Source organism: Pieris napi, chromosome 12, assembly GCF_905475465.1.
Source record: "Pieris napi chromosome 12, ilPieNapi1.2, whole genome shotgun sequence".
Taxonomy (NCBI): domain Eukaryota; kingdom Metazoa; phylum Arthropoda; class Insecta; order Lepidoptera; family Pieridae; genus Pieris; species Pieris napi.
The window spans coordinates 6,832,783-6,844,505 of record NC_062245.1 but is presented as its reverse complement, the minus strand read 5'-3'; the positions used below and the strand labels follow the sequence as shown (position 1 = coordinate 6,844,505).

The following is an 11,723-nucleotide window of genomic DNA, read 5'->3' as shown; positions in this document are numbered from 1 at the left end:
GTCTAGGTAGGGCTTAACAAAATTAAGGATAAACCATTTAGCACGTTCGTTTTATGTCTTTATTATTTATTTTTTTACCAGAATTCGATTAACATGCACAAATGCAATATTTCTGTTATCTATTTTTGATCAGTTTCATGATTTTTTCGTTTTCTTGTTGAACAATTTACTAAATAGTTAAGAGCAGTACTTTCTTCTAAGTTTATTTATTACTTGAATGTGTCCTACGTCTATCCTAAAAGGCGATTTAGATCCAACTTGCCAATTTCATTTTATAAGCATTTCAGGAGATAGGTAGGAAATTAGATTGTTTTAAGGCAAGACGACAAGGTAAGATAGATAAATGAAAAAACATGTGGGTAGTTTAATTTATTTATGATTAAGTATTACAATGTTGCTCGTGTAAATTAAATGCTGTAATTTATAAGTGGATCTCAATGCTGGAATGAAGTAACCACTGCTCCAATATTGGAATAAATACTAGATGATTTTTAATTAACCGGCAATACCAATAATGGCTTCCGAGGCGAAATATTTAACATCAACATCGGGATCTACGTTCAACTTCTCCAAAACAGGTTTAACTTGTGGTTGAATGACAGCTACATCTAAATACGGCGCCATCTTTTGTAGAGTCTTCGCGACATTGAACCTCACGTTGGCAACACTATCGTCGGCCGTAGACAATATGGCGGGAAGAAGAACTCTAGTAGTTATATCCTTGCCACAAACTTCGGCTAAAACATTGATGCAAAATAGATAGGTCATTCTGTGCAAGTAGTTTTGTTCTCGTGACATTGCTAGGACTTTGGGTATGACGTTTGTTTCTGCCCATGCAGGACCATACTGTTCAACAAGCTTCTTTAAGTTTAGAGTTGCCGCTTCACGGATGGCATAAACGTGGTCAAAGAGCCAAGACATGCACAGACCAGTGAGTTTCTCGTCAAAGAATTCTTGTCCCAGCTGTCCAGCAAGTAAGGGCATGTGTTCAATGATAGCGAGGCGGACTCTCCATTTTGTGTCTTCAGCCAACTCCATGATAGCTGGTAAGAGGGATTGAACTAATTGTTGTATTCCAATCACTTCATTGACACATTCAAGGTTAGATATGATGTTTAATCTAACTTCTGGGCACTCATCTTTAAGTTGTATCAGAAATAGGGGTAAAAGGTGCTCAATGGTGTTTTGACGTCCCACTATTGGACTGAGTCCCATGATCACGGAGGCCAGGGCAGACTTGACATGTTGGTTAGGGTCACAGACCAGGTCCTTGATCTGTGGCAGGATCATATTCATGATAATGTGCTCTTGGTGGGCTTTGTCCAAATTCATGCAGAAATCCTTTACCTAGAATAGTAATCATATTGCTTTATGCATCAGGCCGAGCGGCAAATGTCATGTATAATAGAAATGTGTTATGATAGGTTTGTAATATTTTAGTAATCCAACTTTAAAATAAAAAAGAGTTGTAGTTACCTTTCCAGCGGCAGCAGCGCGAACTTCAGCTTCAGAGTCTTTAAGCAAAGCCTGGAAAATTTGCGCCAGGTCGGATCTGGCAAGTTCTGGGCCTACTGCTTGCTGCAGCTCTACAAATCTATGAAGAGGAAATAATATCAGTTATATAGTAATGGATATACCATTACCAGTGTAAGCAAAGGTTAAAATAAACCAAGCTAAACTGTGCTTACCAATGATTTAAGTTAAATTTGAACTACTAATTTTAAACTATTTTGTTATTCAAAATTTATTATTGCCCCATTCCTACCTACAAATCTTGTTGAATTTTTGGATGTATTAAATTCATTTGCCAAGATATATAATATTTAAATTCTATTGTATGTATTTCTCACTTGTCAGCTAGCATGTATCGCACACGCCACGACGAATCTCCAGCGCGAGCACGTACAGTTGGCATCACAAGTTGTTCACAGTCTTCAGCTGGAAGCAAGCCCGCTACTGCTGCACAGGCTTCTGCAGCTAGAATACGGACTGAGTCCTGATCATCCTGCAATGTAGAATAAAATAAAAATTATAAGTAACTTATACAATGATGTTACCACTAAAGTGTTAATAACCTTTCAGAACATATGTAAGATATCACACTCTAAAAATAGACAATCAAATGTTAATTATCCTTTTCTGTTACATACCACAGCAGAAGAATCAGTTCAAAATTTTTATTCAAATCAAAATATGCTTGTGATATATTTATATGTTAAATTTGAAGGATTATATGTATTCATAGAAAATACTGAATCTGTAAACTAACCTGTGCCAATGTTACAAACATGGGTATGAGATCACTCTTAACATACTCCACTTCAACAACTCGTGCAAACTCTCCAAGTTTGTATGCAGCTGCTCTTCTCACCATTGGTGTATCATCTTGACACAGTGTGCGAAAATGTTCCCTCAATTCAGCCTTTACTGGCGCTGACACACGTGGGTAGCACACACTGGAATTATAAAAAAATATGTATTTTTAAAATCACACCTATAGCAACACTTTTCCAAAAATTCCTGATAATTTACATCAAGAGGTATAGAAGATTTTCAAGATGGCAGGTTTAATGCAGCTATCGCACTGCACTCTTATTGTTCGTTACCAGTGATAAACCGCGATTATGACCCATTTAAGTGGTAGAACCGCAATAGTTTTATTTATAGTAAGTCTATATTCCTGAATTCTTAGATTTCAGGAATACATACGAAAGAAAAACTCCTTTCACACCATAATTTATCTTTACCAATTATAAGTAATCTTAGAGACAAAGAATAAGAGTGTAAAATAAAAATGTGGTTGGACTCTATAAGCCAGATAGTCAGCTTTACCAATTAGTCAGAATATCACGAGCAGTGAAAAGAGGAGTATTGGCCTGGTGGCTTTAGTATGCAACAATCAACCCTAAATTTGTTATATATGGAGGCAAGTTTCCTCAATGTTTAATGTTAAGGCAATATCATTAATTAAAAACATGTGTCAGGCACAGAAGACTGATCAATCAATTAATAATTAATCTGTGAAATTAATAAAGAAATGGATGCATTGTGTGGCAAAGTCCCATATAGGATTATTATTATTAGTTACCTGGTGAAAACCCACTTCTTGATTACTGTGTTGTTACAATTATATTTGGTAGGAACGAAGTCCTCAAGGTGTAGTGTACTTTAGTTTATTTGTACCTTACAAATGAAACATGACAGCAAAACTTAATTTAAAATGTCTACCTATGATAAAGTAAATTTTAATAGTGTCTCCAATCATTACATGTCAGAATGGACCTAGGTTTTCAAGTCTTTAATTAGAATATCACCTTTGAGTTTACGTGGTCCCAATCATTCTTAGTCCTACCTTTTACGAATCAGGGCGCTTTGTAATGAAATTCCCAAACATGCAGATTTCAGTAGTTAAGTCCCGTAGTAGAACAGTGGGTCAGGCTTGTTATTTACTTTGATATTTTTCTATCTTAATACAAATTAAGATAAAATATATTAATGTTTTTTACACATATATTAATGTTTTTATTATTAATAATGTAAAGCTTATATTAACTGAAGAAAATTGTTATAAAAACCCAATGTATAATAGAAAATAGATTTAACAAGCATTGTTTCACTTCATAAAATTTTCATGTATTTATAATTCTAATGTGATTTAATATACATTTCTACCTGAATAGTCCACAAGCAGATGCCCTTGATGTGAACCAATCTCCACCAGCCAACCTCTGCACCAGTGGAACAAAATGTTGCTCCAAGGCCTGTGGGGAGTGGTGAGCAGCAACAGCTCGGAGTGAAGCAACTGCCTTGTCTCGGACAACTGTCTCCTCTACAGTGGCAAGAGATTCCAGTGGAGGCAAGAGGCAGTGGGCAAACTCACCACCACCAACCAGACTGATAAAACTTCCTATAAGAATGTACATTATGTTGTATTAGAATAATTTTTAATATACCTCATACTTTTTGAATTTATTTATTATTATTTGCTATTAATATTTGCCACTTGGTTGCTGGGAGTGTACAGCAACAATCATATTTATATAAATATTCAATAAAATACAAAAAGTCAGTTACTTGGTTTATAATGAATGTTTAATAGTGTAGTCAACAATGAACAAACCAAAATATTACATTACAGTACGAAAGATAAAACTAAACAACGCTTATAGTAATTTAAAGCCTAGATGACCTTAGGTGATAATTTTTCTTGCGAAATTGCATATAAATATTCGGAACTAGCCTTCACAAAGGAATAAGGTTTAAAACTATAGAGTATGTACTTACCAAGTTGTTCTGCAAGTGCCAAGAGTACTTCGTCTTCATCATAAATTGTCTCAGTGAGGAAGGGGATAAGTTCAGATCTGGTTCTTTCAACCCCAAGGGCGAGGGCAATTGTCGACAGTTTCTTTATCGAATTTAAACGTAATTGTACATCCTCGTTTTTGAGTTCGTCAATGAGTACCGCAATTGGATAAAGTGACTCATCTGTTCCCGAGTCACTGGCTGCCATTTTTCACTGCAACTGCGTTTAGTAGAGTTTATTTATGATTCTTCTTCGATTCAAACGAGTCTTTTTTATATGTAATCGTTATTTTTACTAAATTCCTACGCCTTCAGCATAAAATGGAAGCCTGTTTTTGTCTATGGATTAATGAAAGCAGACAACGAAAGTTATATACAGTGTTACCAGCTCTAATCAAATATTTCACACACATCTCAATAAAATAATTAATATATTCTAATTCTAATCCACTTAATAAAAAGAAGACATTACTTCATCTTCATTTTGTTGTCATGTTTATAATAAATTACTTGTTTGTGATTGGCTTTTTGTATCCTATTAAATCTGACGTTAATGTTATCTAATACAATAACAATACCATTTCAAACTTAGCTACAAATATATTTTGTGGTGGTTATGTATGTGATGTACTAGTCATTGAAGTTCAAAATACCCCCAATTACTCATTCTCAACTCATCTTATTTTCCTTAACTTCAGGGCCAGCAATCCTAAGTTGGTAACTCTAACAAACAGATGGTATTAAATTTATAGATTATATTATATTTAACACATAGATTACAAAAACTAACTAATAATACAGACGTTTCGTTTCCAAAGATACAAAATTACACAACAGCTGATATTAACAATATTTTATAATACTGTCCAAGATATAATGACGGTTCTGTTTAAACTTCAAAATGTTATTTTTAATTGGGTTTTGATCTGTTGATCTCATATTGAACTTTTATTAAAAATATTTAGCTAAATGGGCAATAGCTTTGTACATTTTTATATGCTGATGTAACCTTTTACGATGAGCGATAATGACGATATTAATGCGTCTATTGCGCATGTTGTGCTGTGCTGTGTTGCCGGACAAGGTCTTGGCCGTATGCACTCCAAGTCTTTCACACACCCCGGAATGCATGCCAACTTCTTCATACATGGCATACTCGGATTTATGCACTATCAGAGTTAGTGGGATTTTTATTTCATTTTGTTTATCTTTCATTACGGATCGTTAAATCAGTATTACCTCAACGTCTTGCACTATTTGCCCCTTACACTTAGGGGTTTCAACATAAGAGCGTACCACATCATAAAAGCCGGTAACGCCCTGGGGTTGTTGGTGTTCAATGGCGACGGGGGTTAATAGTTAGCCTGCTCGTTTGCACGTCCAAGCAAAGATCGCTTTTAATTATTAAAAAAAAATCATTACTCTTTTTAAATTTTCTTCCAGGTGGAAGATTCAATAAGGATATTAAGTCAGCCTATGCGATCAGTTACGCCGCTTCTAGATATCTAGCGCTTCCGTGCCTGAACGCCGATTTGTATCGTGGTGATGCGGCATTAAGTACGCTTCACCTTGCCTCCGGCTTGATCCCTTTTGCATTGGCTTTAGGAGGAAAAGATGATCAGAACCTAGGAAACTTATTAATCGCCTGCAATATTGTATCATTGTGCGTGTATTCCCATAAAAATGAGAGACAATATGGCTGGTACACAGCAGGCGCGGGAGTTTTGGCATATTTCATCACGACGACCGTGGCAAAGAAAATTACTTATCCACTATGTTTGGCCCTGATGGACTATTGTGCATACAGAGTATTTCATATTCATTTTACGGCTGCATAAATAAAAACTTTACTCGTATATCGTTTCCTTAAATTAAAATGTCCTTATTGAATTAGAAAGTGCTATTGTAATCGCCGACAAACTTGTTTCATATCAGAAATAAAAATCCCTGATTTTGAACGAAGTTAAGTTGTTCATATTGTTTTGCCGGTCCTTTCAAATCAAATCAAAATGGATGGATAATAATAAAATTTAATTAAAAGAGATAGCGCCCAGGCACAGAAAACGTTGCTACATCATTTTGAGATTATTTTGAAATTAGAATTAAGACAAACAAACAATTACAAGACAGATAGATAAGTAATAAAAAATACGGCCCCAAGTAACCTGTAAAGAAGTAACAAACCGTGCTATCATCACCCAACCGTTCTGTAGATAATGCACACAGCGGGCTTACTCTACGCATGATACCAATTACGCACAACGCATTTATTCATTTCCTCTAATATTATAAAGAAACCATTTGCTTTTAAAGGCCAAATACCTTTCCATATTTTAGAATTCAGATAAACATATTTTATGGTTTACTACACATGACTGAAATTATAGTTATTTTAAATGCAAACAAGTACCATGAGATCCAAATCTATCAATGGTGTAAGCATTTAAATTGAATAAACGTATTTTGATTTTTTTTTGTTGATCCATAATGGACTTCATAATATTATGACATATTTCATATAAAAGATAAAATCTTAAGGAAAAATAATAAGCGGAAAATCTGAAAATGCGTATATATAATAGGAAATATCAAATAAGTTTTCCAGCGAGTGAGCATCGGGTTCAGACCGCGAAAATTAATTTTCCGATATTGTGAGCAACAAATACGAGTGTCGGTTACTCGTAATGGCCGCCGGAAAACGGCATCTGTTGTAACTGATACCACTTGCTTGTTAATTGTCAACGATTTATTGAAAATTGCGGTTGCTTTATAGTCCAACAAGATGTATTTCATAGAAAATTGTTGGTTGGACCAGTCAAAGCCAAAATACGTAAATTTATTTAGATGGCTTTTGTACCTACTCTTATGAACGTCAAAGAATTATGAATGATTCTAAACTTACATCTACTGCAAGTTCTTAAATCAAGATCGTAAAACTGACAATATACACTTTAATAATTATTAATGATACTAATAATAATTTTCTTCATATGGTTTGATGATTTGACGACTCATTGGTGTAGTGTTTAGTACCCCTGACTGCGAATCCATGGGTCCCGGGTTCGATCCCCGGCTGAGGCGAACATCGATGTGATGAGCATTTGGTGTTGTTCTTAGGTCTTGGGTGTTTCAATATGTATTTATATCTATCTATAATATGTATGTATATCCGTTGCCTAGTACCCATAACACAAGCTTCACCAGCTTAGCATGGGACTAGGTCAATTGGTGTGAATTGTCATTTAAAAAAAAAAAAAAAAAAAATATCAACAACAATCTCGGATTGCAGCGGTTGCAAATAGAACGTAGTAAACGATATCTTATAGAGACGTATAAAATATAGGCATCCTCATAACTCAGAAGTATTATCATATAATCACCATATACCTCGCGCAATAATTCTCAGACACTCCAAGCTATTACACATGACAGTGCCAGCTGAAATAATTCATTTCCCAAACAGAGGTATTACATTTTAATGACATGCTCGGTGTTCCTAATAGCTGAAACCAGGCGCAGACGTGTAAACAAAACTCTTAAATTTATGCTTAATAGGTGTTTCAGATTTGGGGTAATGTCTGGTTATTTACGTACGTATGAAGGGCGGTTTATAGGTATGTTTTTAGAAACAAGAAAGCGGTTAACAGAATGTAAAAACTTTTGACTGAAATAAATCCCCTTAAGCTTAGGTTTCCTAGAAAAGTGGTGCCGCTATCTAACGGCCGTAATGTAGCGTTGGCTGACGTCACCCATATGTTGTCTTTAAATAACATCGGGAGTAGGTTTCCTAGAGAACGTTGAGTGTCACCGTAACGTCAAATAGATTTGCATGATGGCCGTCATAGCGGTGATAAACATTAGTTCAACGTTTTTCGCGTGTTACGAGCGAAAATGATTGTTTTTTTGCATTATGTTAAAAAGTAAAGACGGCTGTTATTAACAACTGTAAAATGAAGGCCGTTAGTTAACGGCACCGTTTTCCTAGGAAACCTAAACTTAACAATCGTAAAATGACGGCCGTTAGTTAACGGCACCGCTTTTCTAGGAAACCTAAGCTTTATTTATATGGTAAGTTGTTTGTTTTAAACGTGTCGTCACACGAGTGCATTTAAAAGAAAAAGTTCTCTAAAAAGGTAATTAGAGTGAGAAATGCACAAAATCATTAATGACTTCATTTTCCTACAAGTAGTAAGTAGTAAAGTACCTAGAGACGCGAATCTACTAATAACGCGCCAAGACCAAAACAAGAACAAATTTTAATTATTTAATAACATTTTGATACAATTGTTGCTTTGCTTTGTTAGAAATAAGTTACTTATTTATTAAATCATTTTCCAAGTTATAAAACAAATCTCTTTGACCGGTCAATTGTCAGACTAATATAAAAGTAATCCGAATTCGTAGACTAAAATTGATTTCAAATCTATCCTCAGTTTCTAATGATTAGTGATAATGCTCCAGGACTAATTGAAATGACTCGTTATTCTATTTTGAGTCTTATTAACGTGTAAATAAGTCTAAATTCGTATATAAGTGTTAGATGTAAATCTTGCGTTGATATATTTGTTCAAGCGAAATGTTTGGGTTTATTCGCCACGGTCCACCTAAAGCTATAATAAGGGATTATCAATTATTTAGCTTATTGTATTATATTTTTCATAGACAAATAGCTAGCCGGCTTCCTCACGATGTTTACCTTCACCGTAGAAAGAAAATTCCATTGGTGCATAGCTAGGTGATTCGAACGCTCCTCAGAATTAAGGGTCGCACGCTTAAATCACCAGGCCAACTATAATACAGGCCCTAATGAAATATTATAACATAAGTTTTATAACTGTCTTTATTAATTAAATAAATAATTTTTTTGACGAGTTTTGAAGAAAAACTATGGTGATGAAACTGTGTAAGATATTATAATATGTATATTGTATAGTGCTGCTAACCAATCTTATCTAATTTAAATGAGATTTGCTTTATACAATAAATTAACAAATCAAAACAGATCTGACCTAACAACCGAAACAACTTGAAACCGTCTTATTCATTTCTTTATTCGTTTCGGACTTAAAGTTGTAAAAACGAAAAACATGTAGTCGTCCGAAGTGCTAAAAATATAGAAGATATTTCATATTATGATATGGAAGCAAATCCTAATTGTAGAATTGCTAGACTTGGCTAGAACAATGAGAGACACTGATCATTGTATGTTGTATATAAGATAATTCATTTGTTTAATAATTGACCCACCTACTTAGTACTTAGGTATATAAAATTACAGTAACACATGGAAAAAAATGCAGTGGCCAAGCTTATTAGTAGTTCCTGGAATATTCTAGTCACAAATGACAATGACAGTTACATACGGCCATGTCAGTGACCCGCAATCACCCTAAGATTTTAATAATATCTCAATGCTGAAACTGAACTGAACATCAGTGTCGTTTAAAAACAAGTTATTTTTCTGTTATTAATTCGTCATTATGCTAATATCCCAGACTAATGATTAAAACATCAATTAAAGAGTAATTTTCTGCATATTACAATATTTCGTCTGCCACTCTATTCGCTACGAAACCCTTGTAATTTTTATCCGTATTTATTAAAAGCTAAAATGTGACTATAATATATAATTAAACTCAATTTTAAGAAGACCGGAAGTATACGCTTAATTTATTTGATAGAATTTGTGCTTAATATTTCTCCCTAATTGTAATTCTGGTTGGAATGATAAATTTGGCAACACTGTAATAGGCTGTCACGCTAACAAATGATCGAGTTTTATACGAACCCTTTTACCACATTTAACAACAGTTTACGGTACATGGATTCCCTTTTGCAAGGTTTTATTTCTACTTGTTTTTAACTTTCTCCGTCGCTTAGTTGAGTAACCACTGGCTATTTTAAGTGTTTAGTCTGAAGGACTTGGGATAGTTTTTTTGGAATGGACATGTAACTGAATCTGATATAATTTTGAAATTGTATATTTGTTTGTTTTATAGATATTTTCCATCAAAACCAGGATCTCAGGGGTATGAAGGGTCTCGTCATATTACTAACTGAACCACGGAGACGGCAATGAACAGATAAATTTATGTTCTAGAAAAGAAGAAGAATAAATATTACTGAAAGAGTCGGTGATCAACAATATCTTTTCTATCTTACATAGAAAATCCAATATTATCTAAGAATAAGTGAAGCCTTGGAATGTAACATATTTCTCGTACATCCATTGTCCATGGAGACATTATTGAATCACATCTAAATTCAATTTGTTAGCGACGCTCAAACTATGCCTATCGCCAAGACGTAATGGGCCATTCACCACAGTCTGTAATCGGTCATTCACCCCACATGTAGGCTGCAAATTCGTGCGGAATTAATTGTTCTGACCCCATTGTGGTGTATGGTTTAGTGGACATTATATTGCTTAAATTCTAGACCGACAGTTGATGTAGGAAAGGTACCTTACATTATCCTATCATCTCGAGAATTCTTCTCGTAATTAGATAAAATGGTAAAAAAATATGTGAAAAACTTTAATTAGACATAGACATAACATAACATTTTATAATATAATATATTCATAATTATAAAGTCTCCCATTGTTTGCTATTGCGGATGTGCATTATTGGGGCATTAACTGTCAAAAACAGAATACGCGACACCCTTGCGGGTAGCAAGGAAAATATACTAACTTATCTGATATTTTTATTGCTAACCAGCGTACACATAGAATTTCGGCGTAAATCGATTTTATGTTTGAAGATGGCCAACACTGTTGTGTATTGTGTGTATATGATATTCAATGGGGCATTAACTGTTAAGAGAAAACTTAAAATGATTCATGATTCTCGTATGTCAAAAACGGAATACGCGTCACCCCTGCGGGTAACAAGGAAAATATACTAACTTATCTGATATTTTTATTGCTAACCAGCGAACACGTAGAATTTCGGCGTAAATCGATTTTATGTTTGAAGCTGGCCAACACTGTTGTGTATTGTTGATAAAGGGGTTTAAAAGATCTTTTTAAAACCAAGGATTGAATATTTGCGTAATAGACGCGCTTTTCATTATGTTGGCAAACCTTATTTTTTAACTTTCGAGTCGTATTATTTAAATCTTGCAAGGTGTTTGTTGTGCTAGTTAATGCTTCACAGAATTGTATTATATGAAAACTTACAAACAATAAAAGCAACTGGTTATAATTTATAGAAAATATATTTTTGTCTTACAATAGATAGATAGCAAATATGAAGTAGAATATAGTAAAAATAATAAATTATTAAATCATTTATTTAAAAAGAAAGTACATGCAACATTGATTAATTATAAAAATACCCGCACAATTAGCAATATAAGCATCCAAATGTCACATTAATTATCATATTATAATAAAATAAAAGGTATGATATTTTAAA

General features: G+C 34.0%; 2 protein-coding genes across 2 annotated transcripts; one reads left to right on the top strand and one right to left on the bottom strand.

Moving 5' to 3' along the window:
• Positions 1-356: 356 nt before the first annotated feature.
• Positions 357-4,669, bottom strand: LOC125054405 (serine/threonine-protein phosphatase PP2A 65 kDa regulatory subunit). The gene is made up of 6 exons (XM_047656277.1): positions 4,285-4,669; positions 3,673-3,907; positions 2,270-2,456; positions 1,851-2,005; positions 1,477-1,594; positions 357-1,347 (listed from the first exon to the last, which is right to left on the bottom strand). The coding sequence occupies exons 1-6, from the start codon at positions 4,508-4,510 to the stop codon at positions 496-498; spliced, it is 1,773 nt and encodes a 590-aa protein (XP_047512233.1). The 5' UTR covers positions 4,511-4,669; the 3' UTR covers positions 357-495.
• A 530-nt stretch (positions 4,670-5,199) lies between these two features.
• On the top strand, positions 5,200-6,158 carry LOC125054521. The gene is made up of 2 exons (XM_047656476.1): positions 5,200-5,479; positions 5,746-6,158. The coding sequence occupies exons 1-2, from the start codon at positions 5,320-5,322 to the stop codon at positions 6,138-6,140; spliced, it is 555 nt and encodes a 184-aa protein (XP_047512432.1). The 5' UTR covers positions 5,200-5,319; the 3' UTR covers positions 6,141-6,158.
• Positions 6,159-11,723: the final 5,565 nt, after the last annotated feature.